We start from the raw sequence: 20,998 nt of genomic DNA, 5'->3' as shown, positions 1-20,998 counted from the left end.
AGGCAATATCCACTGCAAGTCCACAACCCAAGCACCAAGGAGATATTACACGTGGCAAAAAAACAGGGCATGGAGACATTCATCACCATAGAGCTACCAATGATCAGAGCACAGTTGATATAATTAGTAATGTTGATGGAGGGAATGTAGGAGTTAAAGCCAGGTCAGGGACAAGAGGGGCATGGAGATGAGCGTTAGCTGGCAGAGAGTTAGGAAAAGCACGGGAAGATAGGACTTTGGAAGACAGATCTGTTTCCAAGGAGCACAGGACAAAGGCTGCAAGGAGGAGGGTAGGTTTAATTCCCTCTGTGGTGCTGGGCTTCAAGCTGTAGCAAAGTACTACAGGCAACCACTGTCAAGCAATCATCATCCAGACCTTCAAGAGCTAGAAATGCAGCTAGCTATTTCAAGTTGGGGTACATCCGGAACAGCAGCCTGATGGGTCACACCTTCAATAAATGGTTGTTGGGCAGGGGAGTACCATTCTCTTCCTTGATTGAGCTCCACCTCAGGGCAGCCTGTTGCTGCGTGATCACTGGGACTCTCCCAGCAAAGAACTGACTGCCGATGCTACCCCACTATGGAGTCAGGAAGTGTTTTGATCAAGTTCATACTTGCGTTGAAAAGAGGCAGGAAATGGGTTAAAGCTGGCAACAGCAACATGCCGAGTATAAGCTGAGTAACCCCAATTAAACTCCGGTGAAAGCACTCGCACAAAATCCATAACCAGCCCTATTCAGGTAATAGCAGCATGGATGAGATGATGAAGTTTCCTTGATGTGAAATTTTAATAACTGTACAAAGACCAGCATCAGCGACAGAATACCAGTTGCACTGAGCAGAAACAGTCTAGTAGAACAGTGATCCAATATCAGTCTATGACTCGTTTGCTTCATAGCAAATAGTGACAAAATCCTGTCATCTGCAGACCTCGATCATGTGGATTCAAGGAATATCCCTCTAAGGTTCACATATGTACGTTTTTGAAACAACCTTTAGGCTTTAGAGGTCTGCGATTTATGAAATATTGACGTTTTGAAACTGGCGGCACTGTGGCGCAGTGGTTAGTGCGGTCACCTCACAGCAAGAAGGTCCTGGGTTCAAGCCCTGGGGTAGGCCAACCTTGGGGGTCGTCCCAGGTCGTCCTCTGTGTGGAGTTTGCATGTTCTCCCCGTGTCTGCGTGGGTTTCCTCTGGGTGCTCCGGTTTCCCCTACCATCAAAAAGACATGTAGGTCGGGTGAATCGGCCACACTAAAGTCCCTAGGTGTGAATGTGTCAGCCTTGTGATGGCCTGGCGGCTTGTCCAGGGTGTCTCCCTGCCTGCCGCCCAATGAATGCTGGGATAGGCTCCAGCATCCAGTGACCCTAATTAGGATAAGTGGCTTGGATAATGGATGGATGGATGCTAAACGCACCAAAGTAAGAAAATCACTGCAAATAATGATATAGTTGAGCAGTAAAATACTAGCTGACTGCTTGACAAGATGAGTAGAGAAGTTTTGGACATTTTAAGATATTTTCTGATGGGTTGTGCCTTTAATTAACCACATTTGACTTACAAAAGAAAAGCAGAACTACCTATTCTTTTTTTTTCTTTTTTCTTTTTTTTCACAGATTCTGTGTATCGCCCCTAAATGCCTTTGGACAGAATATATTCTTTAGAGGGCCATTTCAGTGATGACATTTCTGCCTTGTCTTTGGTTTTCACACAAGTCTCCACATTTACCACACAACAGGAGAATGATAGACATCAACAATCTCTAGTCCACTCCCCCTTATCATGATCCTTTCCTGTTCTCTTTCTGTTCTACTAACTTGTCCTTCTTTCTGTGTTTCCTTCGTTTTCCTGTCCTCTTCTCTGTTTAACTTACTCAATTTTCCTGCTCTCTCCTCACTATCTTCGTGAGATTCTCCACACAAAAACAGGAACTTGGCTCAAGAATAACTGCTGGCAGACTCTTCCTGCCCCCCTAACAGACATGTACCTATCCAGAGAAGAGACAGAAAAACAGTGTTATAGCCAGCTGGTCCTGGTATGCATGGCTGGACTAGTTCTTTCTCAACTGAGTTGTCCTTTTCTTTCAACTACTTGCTGAAAATATCAGTTGCATTTTCTTTCCATAGGATTTGCAGTTGCTATATCTGGTAATGAATTTGCATGTTTCCGTTTTAGTTGGCTACGTGTGTTAGTAGGCCTCCTCACAGGTTTAGATTGTCTGTCTTTCTACATATAAAGACATAAGCTCTCAAAGCACAGTAACACCGGCCTTGAGTGAATGCCCCTCCTGGCTAACATTTTCCTGTTTTTTCCCCCCCATCTTTTCCTCCTTAGTGAGGTAGCCAAAGAGACTGCAGCTGTCCTGCACCACTGGAGCCTTCAGGAATGATGGGACCACCACAGCACAAAGGGCTTCCTCGTACCTGACCCAAAATGGAGCTCAAGGTCTGGGTGGATGGAGTCCAGAGGGTTGTTTGTGGGGTCACTGAGGCTACCACCTGCCAGGAAGTGGTCATAGCTTTGGCCCAGGCAATAGGTACGTCATCTTCCACAGGGAAGCCTCAACCAGAACCCTTGAGGTGAAAACAGTTTGCAGACATGTAAGGGATTTATGCTGATAGTTATATATTCTCCAGTTGCATGAGGACGTGGCAAACAACTAAAAATAAATCACAGTATACTCCCAGAATAGAAGTATAGTGTCAAAAATTAACAGGTTAGCTTCAGTTATTTAGCAACAATCATGAGGAAATCTGAATAAATAAATTGCTAATGATAAGATGTTGGTATTTGATGGTTGTCAGCATTCCCTATTGTGTGTGAGGAAATGTTATGCCTACTGAAAGCAGCCATTTTTTGTTCCCTTGCAGGTTTAATTTTTTTATTCCGTTGCAAATCAACTTCCATCTTTATAACCGAAATTCTTGCAACAACTAAACAAGAACAACAGTGACCTTCTTTCTGCCCATTGGCTTTTATCAAATTAAATATACTCATTGGGTTATTTTAGGGTGGCGCAGTGGTTAGTGCGGTTGCCTCACAGCAAGAAGGTCCTGGGTTTTGAGCTCTGGGGTAGTCCAATCTTGGGGGTCATCCTGGGTTGTCCTCTGTGTAGAGTTTGCATGTTCTTCCCGTGACTACATGGGTTTCCTCCGGGTGCTCCGGTTTCCTCCCACAATCCAAAGACATGTAGGTCAGGTGACTCAGCTGTACTAAATTGTCCCTAGGTATGAATGTGTGTGTGTGTGTGTGTGTGTGTGTGTGTGTGTGTGTGTGTGTGTGTGTGTGTGTGTGTGTGTGTGTGTGTGTGTGTGTGTGTACCTAATGTTGTATGTAATATTCAAAAATCATGGCTTAAGTTTCACACTGTGGTCTATAGAACACCCACTGTGTCTCTATACAGATGTTGAAGGCTACTTTCCACGTCGATATATTGACACTTTGTCAATAGCGTCAATATATGGTGCTGTTGGTTGGATATTTTTATACCAAAGGAGGATGCAGTGGGGATTTGACAGTTTAGACCTACTTGTATTCTTAGTGTGGAAGGGAAGGTCTTCATTAGAGTAATATCAAGGAGGTTGGTGGCATATCTAAAGGTAAATAAGTTAATAGACACCTCGGTGCAGACAGCAGGAATTCCAGAGTTCTCAGGGAGAGATATTTCCTTGTTTTGTTTTTGTATCTTGCAAATGCCATTAGCTCTGTGCCACATAACCTTTTGTGGAAGGCATTCAGTTTCTTTCAGGTCCCTGACACCATTAGTCAGAGCATATCTTCATCATATTAAGTTTTGCTTTACCACGAGAGAGTACATGGCAGCAGCTAGTGATAGGGAAAATGGTAAATTGCACTATTTCACCTCTAGCTTTTACCATGGCCATGGAGGTGAAAATTAGAGCATCCAAGTGGGTTGTTGGTGTTGAGAAGTTGCAGAGGGGTGCATCTCTCTCTGTGATGGCCCCACACCATCAGAGAGTACATGGATGACATGACCAAAGGTACAACTACAACTCCATGTACACACAGGCTATTGGCAAAGTTGAATTACAACCTAAGATGGGCAATGATGAAAGTCAGCCTAGTAAATCTAGGAGTAAAAAGGTCATTGGAGAGTGAGTAGTGCATTCAGCTTTCAGCCTGATGAAATCATCCCCTCTATAATAGAGAAACCTGTCAAGAGTCTAGGTAGCTGGTGTAGTTCGTCCTTAAGCAATAAGAGGCAAGGCTGCAGGATGAGAAAGGTCTTTATGCAAGGTATCAAGCTTTGGTGGGTAATTTTTGCCTGGCAAATTGAAATTGTGCTTGCAATTTGGATTGTTACCATGCACCATGTGACTGTTGACAGTATATGAGATTACTGGTGAGGGATTTTTGGAATTGCCATTGACTAGTTTGTTGACAGAGGAATTCAAGCTTGCTAAGATGAGGCTGGAGGTGGCTGTCTTACTCTAGGGACTTGGTGGTTAAGGCTACAGCATCGCAGGTGAAAGCAGGGAGGAAATGGAAACTGAAAGAGGAGTCCAGTGTGCCCAGGGGGCACTTGAACGAAGTGAAAACATAGCAAGTTAAAATGGGAAGAGCAGGGTTTGGGTCAGGAGATGCATGGAAGTCTTGGAGTAAGTGTACATTGTTGGACAGAGGGCAAATGTTTGTTGTTCAGATTTGGTGGCAGGAGGATGCTGATAGGCATGCAAGGGCAGCTTCACAGGCAAAGCAAGGTCAGTGAATGGATTTGAATGATATAGAGAGGAGGAAGGATTGGCTGGTGCGAACTGTGGACCATGGCGGCAACTCTCATTAAATCCATTATCGGAGCAATGTATGATGTACTACCAACACAGCAAAACCTTTTAGAGTGGCAAGGTAAAGATGCAAGTTGTCAACTGTGTGCAGACACAGCTACTCTGAAGTATATCTTGTCAGGCTTAGTTTAGCGCAGGGTATTATTGGTTTGAATTTTCATCATTAATCTGTCAGCCATTAATCAAACTGGCGCCTGTTTTGGCTGACAGATGTCTGAAATGTCACCACATTCTTGATACAAATAAGCATCGAGCTTCTGTCCCTGCAGGTTGTTTCTGTCCCTTCAGGTTTTTTCACTAGCCAGCATACATACATGTAATATCAGACAAATACTCAGCATACAATATTCAAGTTTTCACTTAAGTTGCTGGTTTTTACTAAACACATATTTTCTTCTGACTTGTTCAGTTATGTCACAAAGCTGTCAGAAATGAGATTTACATTCAGTAGATGCCAAACAGAAGTGCATAGGTTAAATGTAAGCACATGTTTCTTGTTTCATCAACCTGCTTTTGAAATGGAGGGCTGGAGTAACACGTTCCACAATACCGGTTTAATAAAATTACCCCCATATGAGGCGAGCAAATATCTGTCCTCCCTGCTTTACATATGGGATGTGGGGGCATGGTGTCTACAGAGGTTCAGTCCCAAGCCAGTTTGTAGTGCTTGGTTGGGATCTAAGCTCGCCCCCTTTCCATATGACTCCTTGGGTGACGGCAGTAGTGGAGCAGACTGTATTTACATCACTTCCCACAACGTGAACAGCAGCAGGGAAAGTCTGACTCATCCCCCTTTCCTTTTCCGAGTAAAAAAAAAAATATTGCCACTGAACCGCTTCCTCTCATTTTTTTTTTCTATAGTGAAAAATGCAGTGTTTGATGACCATAAGTCACGACCAATGCTTTTGTTTTTCTCAGTCTTGTGCATACAGGCGTTGGTGTGTTAGAAGTGCCAGATAGTTGTTCGGTCTGCATGTTCCTACTGAAGAGCTAGTTAGAGTTCCTTCAAATAAGAGGCCATTCTATAAAGAGCAAGATTTCATAGTGCGTATAATGGAATATCTTTTTTTTTTTTCAGGTCGTACTGGGAGATACACTCTGGTAGAAAAATGGCGGGACACAGAGCGCCACCTAGCCCCCCATGAGAGCCCTGTGGTTTCCCTTAACACCTGGGGCCAGTATGCCGGTGACGTCCAGCTGATCCTTCATCGCACAGGCCCCTCCCTGACTGAACGGCCCCCTTCAGAAGGACCCCCTCTCAGGGGCCCCGAACGTGGGCTGCACCGGCAGAGCCTTCCACCCCTCGCAAAGCTCCGTCACCCCAACGACCGTTCCCTACGCCGCCGTGAGCCGCGACGCAAGTCTCTAACCTTTACTGGTGGACCCCGGGGCCTCAGGGACATCCTGAGTGGCGGAAGGGTAGGAGAGGTAGAGACCAAACGAAGACTGCTCCTGGGCAATGGGGGAAACCTACACCGTGTGGCAGTTTCCACAGGGGCCGTCTCTCCTGGGCTGTGGGCTTGTCGCATGGAAGACCTGGTCAGGCTGGTTGGTCTGCAGAGAGAGACTCTCAACGTGCTGGAGAAAAGGCTGGAGGCCTATGAGGCTGAGCTGCAGACCTGGGGTAACGGACGAGGGGGGAGAGGTGGAGCAGACACAGGTGGAGGAGAAGGAGCTCTCGTGGAGGAGATATTAAGGCTGGAGAGACGTCTGAGAAAGAATGAGGTGGAGATGGAGGAAGAGGAGTTCTGGGCTAGTGAGTTGCAGATTGAGCTAGAAAGTGAAAGGCAGCTGGAGGAGAGGCTGCAGGAGCTCCGTGGTCGTCTGCAGGGCTGTGAAATGGAGATCGAGGAGAAAATTGCTCGCGTGCAGGTGTGTTATATTATATTTTGTCAGTTTGAAGACTCTTAAAGGTTTAGAATGAGGAGGTAAGACTCCTAGGAAAAAAACTTTTGTAGGCTTTATCAGGAAAAGTAAAATATGATTACCTGAGAGAAAATTACTTAAGGCTACAACCCTGAAGATTGTTGTTTGTCTTTTAACATTCTTATACCTATGGTAAAATTGGTAATTGTATCCGGGTAGCATATCAGTCTATTCCCTTGCCTACCAACACGGGGCTTGCCGGTTCGAATCCCCGTGTTACCTCTGGCTTGGTCGGGTGTCCCTACAGACACAATTGGCCGTGTCTGCGGGTGGGAAGCTGGATGTGGGTATGTGTCCTGGTTGCTGCACTAGCACCTCCTCTGGTCGGTCGTGGCGCCTGTTTGGGGGGGAGGGGGAACTGGGAGGATCAAGACTCAAGAACAATTTATTGTCATTTCTGTCGTGTACTTGACACAAAAGAAACGAAATTTTGTTTCTTTTTAGCGTGATTCTCTGTAGGAAAAGCGTGATCCTCCCACGCACTACGTCCTGCTGGTGAAACTCCTCACTGTCAGGTGAAAAGAAGCGGCTGGTGACTCCACATGTATCGGAGGAGATATGTGGTAGTCTGCAGCCCTCCCTGGATCAGCAGAGGGGGTGGAGCAGCGACTGGGACGGCTCGGAAGAGTGGGGTAATTGGCTGGATACAATTGAGGAGAAAAAGGGGGAACCCCCCCCCCAAAAAAAAGACTAGTAATATCAGTTGTGTTTGAGCTCCAAATCCTAAAGGTCCATTTGAAACTAAACTGAGTCACCTGTTCTGTTTTGCCAGTACTTTCCCCACCAAGAAGAATAAATAGTTAAAGCTGAGACTTTTCTATTGATACTGCAGCATCTGTTGATGGAAAGTATGAAGAAGGACCCGAATCAAGTGCAACTGGACTTGGTTATATATCCGTGAAGGCGTTTCACCTCTCATCCAAGAGGCTTCATCAGTTCGTGCCTTTCTGACTAGACCAAGCTAGTCTGACTGGCTGGTGATGAGACTCAGATATTTATCCTCTTTGTAGTCGTTATCAGAGCTATTGATGTCAATGGCTCTTTTGTGTTCCGATGTTTAGCAATGACAGTCGTTGGAGGTGTTAGTTTCGACTTCGTTAGTGCTCCATTCAGTGGTCATGAGTCGTTGGAGCCGTTAGTGACCGACTGTTGTTCTTGGAGGCTAAGCTTTTGAGTCTCCTGGGTAGAGATGAAAGGACGGCATTGTAAGTTGGAGATAGGTGGAGTTTCATCACCAGCCAGTCAGACTAGCTTGGTCTAGCCAGAAAGGCACGAACTGAGGAAGCCTCTTGGATGAGAGGCGAAACGTCTTCACGGATATATACCAAGTCCAGTTGCACTTGATTCAACTCGTTTGGATAACTATGACCTGAATGAATGAGAACATTCACAGATATGAAGGACATTTCTTTGCATGTAACTCTTCAGAGCTGTAGCTTTTTGTTGTCAGTTCTTTAAGGGCATTTATACTAATAAGATAATGATAATGATAATAATGATAATGGTAATATTATAATAATAATGACGATCATGATAGTAATGATAATGATAATAATGATGATAATAATAACAATAATGATAATAGTAATAATGATAATAAGGAAAAGTTCACCAACTGTATCCCAGGTAACATCAACATCTGTGCAGTCCAAAAGATCGCCCTACTCAGAACAGCCCACATATTACGACGAGTACTGTCAATCAAGTGACATCTGCTCTATAGTGCTTCAGGTCCATAGTTTAGACCCGGCTCTACAGGATGTAAAACAGGAAACGTGAAAGAAATAATAATAATTCTAATGATAATAATAATGATGATAATAATGATGACAGGTTTTATTAATAACACTTCTGGTTACAAATACATCTCAAAGTGAAAGCATCGGGAAGGAACATTAAAAGCCAAACAGACACTGCAGGGTAGTTCGGAGGGCGTGGAGAGGGTCAGGGTTTCATGTTTGGAGGACGTGGAGAGAATCAGGGTTTCATGTTTGGAGGGAGTGGAGAGAATCAGGGTTTCGTTTTTGGAGGGCATGGAGAGGGTCAGGGTTTCGTGTTTGGAGAGGGTCAGGGTTTTGTGCTTGGAGGGCATGGAGAGAAACAGGGTTTCGTGTTTGGAGGGCATGGAAAGGGTCAGGGTTTCGTGTTTGGAGGGCGTGGAGAGGGTCAGTGTTTTGTGTTTGCAGGGCATGGAGAGGGTCAGGGTTTCATGTTTGGAGGGCATGGAGAGGGTCAGGGTTTTCTTGTTTGGAGAGCGTGGAGAGGGTCAGGGTTTTGTGTTTGGAGGACATGGAGAGGGTCAGGGTTTCATGTTTGGAGGGCATGGAGAGGATCAGGGTTTCATGTTTGGAGGGCATGGAGAGGATCCGGGTTTCGTGTTTGGAGGGCATGGAGAGGGTCAGGGTTTTGTGTTTGCAGGGCATGGAGAGGGTCAGGGTTTCGTGTTTGGAGAGCGTGGAGAGGGTCAGGGTTTTGTGTTTGGAGGGCATGGAGAGGGTCAGGGTTTCATGTTTGGAGGGCATGGAGAGGATCAGGGTTTCATGTTTGGAGGGCATGGAGAGGATCCGGGTTTCGTGTTTGGAGGGCATGGAGAGGGTCAGGGTTTTGTGTTTGCAGGGCATGGAGAGGGTCAGGGTTTTGTGTTTGGAGGGCATGGAGAGGATCAGGGTTTCGTGTTTGGAGGGCGTGGAGAGGGTAAGGGTTTGGTGTTTGGAGGGCGTGGAGAGGGTCAGGGTTTCATGTTTGGAGAACATGGAGAGGGTCAGGGTTTCGTGTTTGGAGGGCATGGAGAGGATCAGGGTTTCATGTTTGGAGGGCATGGAGAGGATCAGGGTTTCATGTTTGGAGGGCATGGAGAGGATCAGGGTTTCGTGTTTGGAGGGCATGGAGAGGGTCAGGGTTTCATGTTTGGAGGGCATGGAGAGGATCAGGGTTTACTGTTTGGAGGGCATGGAGAGGATCAGGGTTTCGTGTTTGGAGGGCGTGGAGAGGGTAAGGGTTTGGTGTTTGGAGGGCGTGGAGAGGGTCAGGGTTTCATGTTTTGAGGACATGGAGAGGGTCAGGGTTTCGTGTTTGGAGGGCATGGAGAGGATCAGGGTTTCATGTTTGGAGGGCATGGAGAGGGTAAGGGTTTGGTGTTTGGAGGGCGTGGAGAGGGTCAGGGTTTCATGTTTGGAGAACATGGAGAGGGTCAGGGTTTCGTGTTTGGAGGGCATGGAGAGGATCAGGGTTTCATGTTTGGAGGGCATAGAGAGGATCAGGGTTTCATGTTTGGAGGGCATGGAGAGGATCAGGGTTTCGTGTTTGGAGGGCATGGAGAGGGTCAGGGTTTCATGTTTGGAGGGCATGGAGAGGATCAGGGTTTACTGTTTGGAGGGCATGGAGAGGATCAGGGTTTCGTGTTTGGAGGGCGTGGAGAGGGTAAGGGTTTGGTGTTTGGAGGGCGTGGAGAGGGTCAGGGTTTCATGTTTTGAGGACATGGAGAGGGTCAGGGTTTCGTGTTTGGAGGGCATGGAGAGGATCAGGGTTTCATGTTTGGAGGGCATGGAGAGGGTAAGGGTTTGGTGTTTGGAGGGCGTGGAGAGGGTCAGGGTTTCGTGTTTGGAGGGCATGGAGAGGGTCAGGGTTTCGTGTTTGGAGAGCGTGGAGAGGGTCAGGGTTTTGTGTTTGGAGGGCATGGACAGGGTAAGGGTTTGGTGTTTGGAGGGCGTGGAGAGGGTCAGGGTTTCGTGTTTGGAGGGCATGGAGAGGATCAGGGTTTCGTGTTTGGAGGGCGTGGAGAGGATCAGGGTTTCGTGTTTGGAGGGCATGGAGAGAAACAGGGTTTCGTGTTTGGAGGGCATGGAACGGTCAGGGTTTCGTGTTTGGAGGGCGTGGAGAGGGTCAGGGTTTTGTGTTTGCAGGGCGTGGAGAGGGTCAGGGTTTCGTGTTTGGAGGGCGTGGAGAGGATCAGGGTTTTGTGTTTGGAGGGCGTGGAGAGGATCAGGGTTTCGTGTTTGGAGGGCATGGAGAGGGTAAGGGTTTGGTGTTTGGAGGGCGTGGAGAGGGTCAGGGTTTCATGTTTGGAGGGCATGGAGAGGGTCAGGGTTTCGTGTTTGGAGGGCGTGGAGAGGATCTGGGTTTCGTGTTTGTAGGGCATGGAGAGGATCAGGGTTTCGTGTTTGTAGGGCATGGAGAGAAACAGGGTTTCGTGTTTGGAGGGCATGGAAAGGGTCAGGGTTTCGTGTTTGGAGGGCGTGGAGAGGGTCAGGGTTTTGTGTTTGCAGGGCATGGAGAGGGTCAGGGTTTCATGTTTGGAGGGCATGGAGAGGATTAGGGTTTCATGTTTGGAGGGCATGGAGAGGATCAGGGTTTCATGTTTGGAGGGCATGGAGAGGATCAGGGTTTGGTGTTTGGAGGGCGTGGAGAGGGTCAGGGTTTCATGTTTGGAGGGCGTGGAGAGGGTCAGGGTTTCATGTTTGGAGGGCATGGAGAGGATTAGGGTTTCATGTTTGGAGGGCATGGAGAGGATCAGGGTTTCATGTTTGGAGGGCATGGAGAGGATCAGGGTTTGGTGTTTGGAGGGCGTGGAGAGGGTCAGGGTTTCATGTTTGGAGGGCGTGGAGAGGGTAAGGGTTTGGTGTTTGGAGGGCGTGGAGAGGGTCAGGGTTTCGTGTTTGGAGGACATGGAGAGGGTCAGGGTTTCGAGTTTGGAGGGCGTGGAGAGGGTCAGAGTTTTGTGTTGGAAGGGCATGGAGAGGGTCAGGGTTTCATGTTTGGAGGCGTGGAGGGGATCAGGGTCGCGTTTGGAGGGCATGGAGAGGATCAGGGTTTCGCGTTTGGAGGCGTGGAGGGGATCAGGGTTTCGCGTTTCGAGGGCATGGAGAGGATCAGGGTTTCATGTTTGGAGGGCGTGGAGAGGATCAAGGTTTCATGTTTGGAGGGTGTGGAGAGGGTAAGGGTTTCGTGTTTGCAGGGCGTGGAGAGGGTCAGGGTTTCGTGTTTGGAGGGCGTGGAGAGGGTCAGGGTTTCGTGTTTGGAGGGCATGGAGAGGGTCAGGGTTTCGTGTTTGGAGGGTGTGGAGAGGGTCAGGGTTTCGTGTTTGGAGGGCGTGGAGAGGGTCATGGTTTCGTGTTTGGAGGGTGTGGAGAGGGTAAGGGTTTCGTGTTTGCAGGGCGTGGAGAGGGTCAGGGTTTCGTGTTTGGAGGGTATGGAGAAGGTCAGGGTTTCGTGTTTGGAGGGCGTGGAGAGGGTCAGGGTTTTGTGTTTGGAGGATCCAGGTTTCGTTTTCGGGAAGGAAAGGAAAGCCTTTCTGAACCGTGATGTTTTATGACCCGTTTTAAGAGGCCAACGTTTGTGCAGCATTCCAGTGGTTGCAAAGCAAAGGGCAGTCGTATGGTTTATATAAAAGATATGCCCTTGTGTTTGGTGACAGTATGTCATTACATGTCTGACTTGGATATCCCTGTACTTGGAAGGGATGCCAACAGATTCTGTATGTCAAGGCTCGGGCTTGTGGTTTTTTGTTTGTTTATTTATTCTAAAGGTTGTAGGAGGTGATATTAGTGCTATGTTATGTTTGGAGAACAGTCAGGTTGCATGGGCACACTGTGTGCCACACTTTAAATGCTGACTAGGTTTGTTCATGTGGAATTAATGTGTATGTATGGTCTGCACACATGACGTGGAGTATCTGGTCTCAACCTTTCCTCCAACTTCCTGTCTTCTCGGTCAGGGTGTAGAGGCTGGCCTAGAGGAAGAGAGGTTGCAGAGGGAGAGGCAGGAGACCCAGTGGGTCAGTGAGGCAGAGGCTCGAACTCAGGCCCTGAGGGCCAAAGCGGAGCTGAAGGCCCAGGAGAGGCAAGCTGTTCAGCTGGAGAGCAGCTGCAGAGCTGTGGACAGGTCGCTGGGACAGAGCAGCAAAAGACTGCAGGTGAAGCAGTTTTCCTCTGACAAATAAAGCTCTTTGATGGTCTGTTTTTCTGATAGTTCAACTGCATTGAAAGGGTGACGTGTGCGATAGAAATTCAGTCGAAGCTACAGTCTGTTTGTGACAGTCTTAATTGTTGTTGTTTTTTGAACCAAGGACATGCAGCATGAGTTGGAGCAGCTGACGAAGGAGCTGAGGCAAGTGAACCTGAAGCAGTTCATTCAGCAAACCGGCACCAAGGTCACCGTGCTGCCCGCTAACCCAGCTGAGGAAGATGGCAACCACGTCAGTCAGGCTACGGGTAATTTCATGTTAGTAAATGTTAAACAGGTGCATTTTGCAGCTTCTGTCTGTCCTAACAAATTGGCTGTGGTCATATATGATTTGGCCTTTAGTCGAAGTACATGTGCTATTGGGAGTTAGTGTCATATTTGTGGTGTCAAATGTTCAATGCTCCTTACTTTAGTGTTGGCATAAATGATAAACAGGATGTTGACCTTCGAGAGGGCATGTATGGATGGCTACCGTGCGCGGAGTTTGCGGTGGGGGGGGGGGGGCAGGGGGAGCACTGCCCCCTGGTTGCTGAAACGGGTAATTGCACTGTTTCAAAAAAGAGTGGAATAATTACGTTTGGCATGACCAGATATTTTATCAATATTTTAAATAACACAAAACAACTAAATGGTACTAGGTAATACATCTGAGTTCATATACTGCTTTAGTAAAAAAAAAAAAAAAGTTCAGGGCTCTGGGTCATGTGACGAGTGACACGTACGCTAACGTAAATCGAACCAGCGATTCTCACGTAGCATACATGGGTAATAACGTTGTAGTTATCTAGTCGGCATGAAAATATGGACATAAGGAGATTTTTAAAACGTCGAGCTCCAGACGACACACATGGTCAGCCATCGGGATCTAACAAGGATACAACACAAACATCAATAACCGATGATGACGATGGGCAAAACGATACTGTTGTGAACTTGGAGGAAACTTGGAGCAGCTCTGGATTAGCAGCAACTGCTAGCAGTCCTGACGGTCCCCCCGCAGATGCACTAGCTAGCCCAACTAGGTACCACAGCTGCACTAGCTAGCCCAACTAGGTACCGCAGATGCACTAGCTAGCCCAACTAGGTACCACAGATGATCCTGGAGAAAACACGGCCGTCCTAAGCAACCTACTCTGCCCCAATTCCCCTCAAAAGGTTTTGGAAGTACAAAGCGATCGTTTTCCACTTAAGTTGAACACTTTCTTAATTCCCTGGAGATGCCCCTTTGATTTAGGACTTTATTTACGTTGGGGCTGTTGCATTTAGTTTAATTTTTAAGTGTCGGGGCATTCCGCCACCTTGTGTCTATTGCGTTCCAAGACAGCCGTGCCGTGATTGGATTTCATAAAGGCGAATTGTTAAATTGTTACGATGTAATTTCAAATCTGCTTTAAAAATGAACATATATGTTTAATTAACATGTTTGTTTTGTCCATATCTGCTCGTGCTGTGTTCCCAGGGTGGTAGGCCAGGTCTCAGCTGTTACAATTAGTTTTTGTTTTTTTTGTCCCCCCTGGCTCGAATGTCAAACTCCGCCTATGATCGCTACATCCGTACATGCCCTCTTAATTAATAGAATAAAAGCCTCACCCCAGACATGTACATTACAGTTTAATCACGTTTAGCCCTGCACTTGGCAGTGTGTAGTAGGCACTGCACAGTGTCAGTGGATAAATATCACTCTTTAACTGTTAAATATGACTCTTTAACTGTTAAATAATACGTTTTAAACTGTTAAATATGACGCTTTAACTACTGAATATGACTTTTTAACTGTTAAATAATACTCTAACTGTTAAATATGACTCTTTAACTGTTAAATAATACTCTTTAACTATTAAATATGACGCTTTAACTGTTAAATATGACTCTAACTTAAATATGACTCTAACTGTTAAATAATGCTTTTTAACTGTTAGATATGACTCTTTAACTGTTAAATAACACTCTTTAACTGTTCAATAATACTTTTTAACTGTTAAATAATACTCTTTAACTGTAACTGTTAAATAATACTCTGTTAAATATGACTCTTTAAATGTTAAATATTACTCTTTAACTGTTAAATATGACTAACTGTTAAATATGACCCTTTAACTGTTAAATATTATTCTTGAACTGTTAAATATGATTAACTGTTAAATATGACTCTTTAACTGTTAAATATGAATCTAACTGTTAAATACTTTTTAACTGTTAAATATGACTGTAACTGAAATATTATTCTAACTTAAATATTAATCTTTAAATGTTAAATATTACCCTTTAACTGTTAAATATTACTCTTTAACTGTTAAATATGACTTTTAACTGTTAAATAATACATTTTAACTGATAAATAATGCTCTTTAACTGTTAGATATGACTCTTTAACTGTTAAATATGACTCTTAGCTGTTAAATATGACTAACTATTAGATATGACTCTTTAACTGTTAAATATGACTTAACTGTTAAATAATACTCTTTAACTGTTAGATATGATTCTTTAACTGTTACATGTGACTAACTGTTAAACAATACTTTTTAACTGGTAAATAATACTCTTTAACTGTTAGATATGTCTCTTTAACTGTTAAATATGACTCTTAACTGTTAAATAATACTCTTTAACTGTTAAATATGACTCTTTAACTGTTAAATAATACTTTTTAACTGGTAAATAATACTCTTTAAATGTTAGATATGTCTCTAACTGTTGAATATGACTCTTAACTGTTAAATAATACTCTTTAACTGTTAGATATGACTCTTAACTGTTAAATAATACTCTTTAACTGTTAGATAATACTCTTTAACTGTTAGATATGACTCTTAACTGTTAAATATGACTAACTGTTAGATATGACTCTTCAACTGTTAAATAGGACTCTTAACTGTTAAACAATACTCTTTAACTGTTAAATATGACTCTGAGCTGTTAGATATGAATCTTAACTGTTAAATAATGCTCTTTAACTGTTAAATATGACTCTTTAACTGTTAAATATGACTCTTAACTGTTAAATAATACTCTTTAACTGTTAGATATGATGCTTTAACTGTTAAATATGGCTCTTAACTGTTAGATATGACTCTTTAACTGTTAGATATGACTCTTAACTGTTAAATATGACTAACTGTTAGATATGACTCTTTAACTGTTAAATATGACTCTTAACTGTTAGATAATACTCTTTAACTGTTAGATATGACTCTTAACTGTTAAATATGACCAACTGTTAGATATGACTCTTTAACTGTTAAATATGACTCTTAACTGTTAAACAATACTCTTTAACTGTTAGATATGAATCTTAACTGTTAAATAATGCTCTTTAACTGTTAAATATGACTCTTTAACTGTTAAATATGACTCTTAACTTTTAAATAATACTCTTTAACTGTTAAATAATACTCTTTAACTGTTAGATATGACTCTTAACTGTTAAATAAGACTCTTTAACTGTTAGATATGACGCTTTAACTGTTAAATATGACTCTTAACTGTTAAATAATACTCTTTAACTGTTAGATATGACTCTTAACTGTTAAATAAGACTCTTTAACTGTTAGATATGACGCTTTAACTGTTAAATAATACTCTTTAACTGTTAAATATGACTCTTAACTGTTAAATAAGACTCTTTAACTATTAGATATGACTCTTTAACTGTTAAATATGAATCTTAACTGTTAGATATGACTCTTAACTTTTAAATAAGACTCTTTAACTGTTAGATATGACTAACTGTTAGATATGACTCTTTAACTGTTAAATATGACTCTTAACTGTTAGATATGACTAACTGTTAGATATGACTCTTAACTGTTAAATAATACTCTGTTAGATATGACTCTTAACTGTTAAATAATACTCTTTAACTGTTAAATATGACTCTTTAACTGTTAAATATTACTCTTAACTGTTAAATAAGACTCTTTAACTGTTAGATATGACTCTTTAACTGTTAAATAATACTTTTTAACTGGTAAATAATACTCTTTAACTGTTAGATATGTCTCTAACTGTTAAATATGACTCTTAACTGTTAAATAATACTCTTTAACTGTTAGATATGACTCTTTAACTGTTAGATATGACTCTTAACTGTTAAATATGACCAACTGTTAGATATGACTCTTTAACTGTTAAATATGACTCTTAACTGTTAACTATGACTCTTAACTTTAAATAATACTCTTTAACTGTTAAATAATACTCTTTAACTGTTAGATATGAATCTTAACCGTTAAATAATGCTCTTTAACTGTTAAATATGACTCTTTAACTGTTAGATATGACGCTTTAACTGTTAAATATGGCTCTTAACTGTTAAATAATACTCTTTAACTGTTAGATATGACTCTTTAACTGTTAAATATGACTCTTAACTTTTAAATAAGACTCTTTAACTATTAGATATGACACTTTAACTGTTAAATATGACTCTTAACTGTTAAATAATACTCTTTAACTATTAGATATGACTCTTTCTTCTGTTAAATAAGACTCTTAACTGTTAAATAAGACTCTTTAACTATTAGATATGACTCTTTAACTGTTAAATATGGCTCTTAACTGTTAAATAATACTCTTTAACTGTTAGATATGACTCAACTGTTAAATATGACTAACTGTTAGATATTACTCTTTAACTGTTAGATATGACTCTTTAACTGTTAGATAATACTCTTTAACTGTTAGATATGACTCTTAACTGTTAAATATGACTAACTGTTAGATATGACTCTTTAACTGTTAAATATGACTCTTAACTGTTAAATATGACTTTTAACTGTTAAATATGACTCTTAACTGTTAGATATGAATCTTAACTGTTAAATAATGCTCTTTAACTGTTAAATATGACTCTTAACTGTTAAATATGACTCTTAACTGTTAATTATGACTTTTAACTGTTAAATATGACTCTTAAATGTTAGATATGACTCTTTGACTGTTAAATATGACTCTTAACTGTTAGATAATACTCTTTAACTGTTAGATATGACTCAACTGTTAAATATGACTAACTGTTAGATATGACTCTTTAACTGTTAAATATGACTCTTAACTGTTAAATATGACTTTTAACTGTTAAATATGACTCTTAACTGTTAGATATGAATCTTAACTGTTAAATAATGCTCTTTAACTGTTAAATATGACTCTTAACTGTTAAATATGACTCTTAACTGTTAAATATGACTTTTAACTATTAAATATGACTCTTTAACTGTTAAATATGGCTCTTTAACTGTTAAATATGACTCTTTAATTGTTAGATATGACTCAACTGTTAAATAATACCCTTTAATTGTTAGATATGACTAACTGTTAAATAATACTTTATAACTGATAAATAATACTCTTTAACTGTTAAATATGACTCTTAACTGTTAAATATGACTCTTAGATATGACTCTTAACTGTTAAATATGACTCTAACTATTAAATAATACTTTTTAACTGATAAATAATACTCTTTAACTGTTAGGTATGACTCTTAACTGTTAAATATGACTCTTTAACTGTTAGATATGACTTAACTGTTAAATAAGACTCTTCTGTTAAATAAGACTTTAACTGTTAAATATGACTCTTTAACTGTTAGATATGACTCTTAACTGTTAAATAAGACTCTTTAACTGTTAGATATGACTTAACTGTTAAATAAGACTCTTCTGTTAAATAAGACTTTAACTGTTAAATATGACTCTTTAACTGTTAGATATGACTCTTTCACTGTTAGATATGACTCTTTAACTGTAAAATAAGACTCTTTAACTGTTAAATATGACTCTTTAACTGTTAGATATGACTCTTTAACTGTAAAATAAGACTCTTTAACTGTTAAATATGACTCTTTCACTGTTAGATATGACTCTTTAACTGTTAGATATGACTCTTAACTGTTAGATATGACTCTTTAACTGTCAGATATGACTCTTTAACTGTAAAATAAGACTCTTTAACTGTTAAATATGACTCTTTCACTGTTAGATATGACTCTTTAACTGTTAAATATGACTCTTTCACTGTTAGATATGACTCTAACTTTTAAATATGATTCTTAACTTAAATACGACTCTTTAACTGTTAGATATGACTCTTTAATTTTTAAATGACTCTTAACTGTAAAATAAGACTCTTTAACTGTTAAATAAGACTTTAACTGTTAGATATGACTCTTTAACTGTTAGATATGACTCTTAACTGTTAAATATGACTAACTGTTAGATATGACTCTTTAACTGTTAAATATGACTCTTAACTGTTAGATAATACTCTTTAACTGTTAGATATGACTCTTAACTGTTAAATATGACCAACTGTTAAATATGACTCTTAACTGTTAAATATGACTCTTAACTGTTAAATATGACTTTTAACTGTTAAATATGACTCTTTAACTGTTAAATATGGCTCTTTAACTGTTAAATATGACTCTTTAATTGTTAGATATGACTCAACTGTTAAATAATACTTTATAACTGATAAATAATATTCTTTAACTGTTAAATATGACTCTTAACTGTTAAATATGACTCTTAGATATGACTCTTAACTGTTAAATATGACTCTAACTATTAAATAATACTTTTTAACTGATAAATAATACTCTTTAACTGTTAGGTATGACTCTTAACTGTTAAATATGACTCTTTGACTGTTAGATATGACTTAACTGTTAAATAAGACTCTTCTGTTAAATAAGACTTTAACTGTTAAATATGACTCTTTAACTGTTAGATATGACTCTTAACTGTTAAATAAGACTCTTTAACTGTTAGATATGACTTAACTGTTAAATAAGACTCTTCTGTTAAATAAGACTTTAACTGTTAAATATGACTCTTTAACTGTTAGATATGACTCTTTCACTGTTAGATATGACTCTTTAACTGTAAAATAAGACTCTTTAACTGTTAAATATGACTCTTTAACTGTTAGATATGACTCTTTAACTGTAAAATAAGACTCTTTAACTGTTAAATATGACTCTTTCACTGTTAGATATGACTCTTTAACTGTTAGATATGACTCTTAACTGTTAGATATGACTCTTTAACTGTCAGATATGACTCTTTAACTGTAAAATAAGACTCTTTAACTGTTAAATATGACTCTTTCACTGTTAGATATGACTCTTTAACTGTTAAATATGACTCTTTCACTGTTAGATATGACTCTAACTTTTAAATATGATTCTTAACTTAAATACGACTCTTTAACTGTTAGATATGACTCTTTAATTTTTAAATGACTCTTAACTGTAAAATAAGACTCTTTAACTGTTAAATAAGACTTTAACTGTTAGATATGACTCTAACTGTTAGATATGACTCTTAACTGTTAAATATGACTAACTGTTAGATATGACTCTTTAACTGTTAAATATGACTCTTAACTGTTAGATAATACTCTTTAACTGTTAGATATGACTCTTAACTGTTAAATATGACCAACTGTTAAATATGACTCTTAACTGTTAAATATGACTCTTAACTGTTAAATATGACTTTTAACTGTTAAATATGACTCTTTAACTGTTAAATATGGCTCTTTAACTGTTAAATATGACTCTTTAATTGTTAGATATGACTCAACTGTTAAATAATACTTTATAACTGATAAATAATATTCTTTAACTGTTAAATATGACTCTTAACTGTTAAATATGACTCTTAGATATGACTCTTAACTGTTAAATATGACTCTAACTATTAAATAATACTTTTTAACTGATAAATAATACTCTTTAACTGTTAGGTATGACTCTTAACTGTTAAATATGACTCTTTGACTGTTAGATATGACTTAACTGTTAAATAAGACTCTTCTGTTAAATAAGACTTTAACTGTTAAATATGACTCTTTAACTGTTAGATATGACTCTTAACTGTTAAATAAGACTCTTTAACTGTTAGATATGACTTAACTGTTAAATAAGACTCTTCTGTTAAATAAGACTTTAACTGTTAAATATGACTCTTTAACTGTTAGATATGACTCTTTCACTGTTAGATATGACTCTTTAACTGTAAAATAAGACTCTTTAACTGTTAAATATGACTCTTTAACTGTTAGATATGACTCTTTAACTGTAAAATAAGACTCTTTAACTGTTAAATATGACTCTTTCACTGTTAGATATGACTCTTTAACTGTTAAATATGACTCTTTCACTGTTAGATATGACTCTTTAACTGTTAGATATGACTCTTAACTGTTAAATAAGACTCTTTAACTGTTAGGTATGACTCTTAACTGTTAGATATGACTCTAACTTTTAAATATGATTCTTAACTTAAATACGACTCT

The 20,998-nt window shown here is 40.2% G+C and overlaps 1 protein-coding gene across 3 annotated transcripts in view; it reads left to right on the top strand.

Moving 5' to 3' along the window:
* Positions 1-20,998, top strand: part of LOC130113920 (ras association domain-containing protein 8) — a 32,415-nt gene that overhangs the window by 7,974 nt on the left and 3,443 nt on the right. The window contains exons 2-5 of one of the 3 annotated variants that reach the window (XM_056281624.1): positions 2,334-2,535; positions 5,883-6,676; positions 12,444-12,641; positions 12,795-12,939. In XM_056281624.1, coding sequence (XP_056137599.1) covers positions 2,433-2,535; positions 5,883-6,676; positions 12,444-12,641; positions 12,795-12,939 — 1,240 coding nt within the window. In that variant the 5' untranslated portion in view covers positions 2,334-2,432. Of the gene's footprint in view, positions 1-2,333; positions 2,536-5,882; positions 6,677-12,443; positions 12,642-12,794; positions 12,950-20,998 lie in introns of all 3 variants that reach the window. The other 2 variants (XM_056281623.1, XM_056281625.1) reach the window with 2 other exon arrangements.

This window comes from Lampris incognitus, chromosome 6 (assembly GCF_029633865.1).
Source record: "Lampris incognitus isolate fLamInc1 chromosome 6, fLamInc1.hap2, whole genome shotgun sequence".
NCBI lineage: Eukaryota > Metazoa > Chordata > Actinopteri > Lampriformes > Lampridae > Lampris > Lampris incognitus.
The sequence above is the reverse complement of the archived record's forward strand: the minus strand, read 5'-3'. Positions and strand labels throughout refer to the sequence as shown.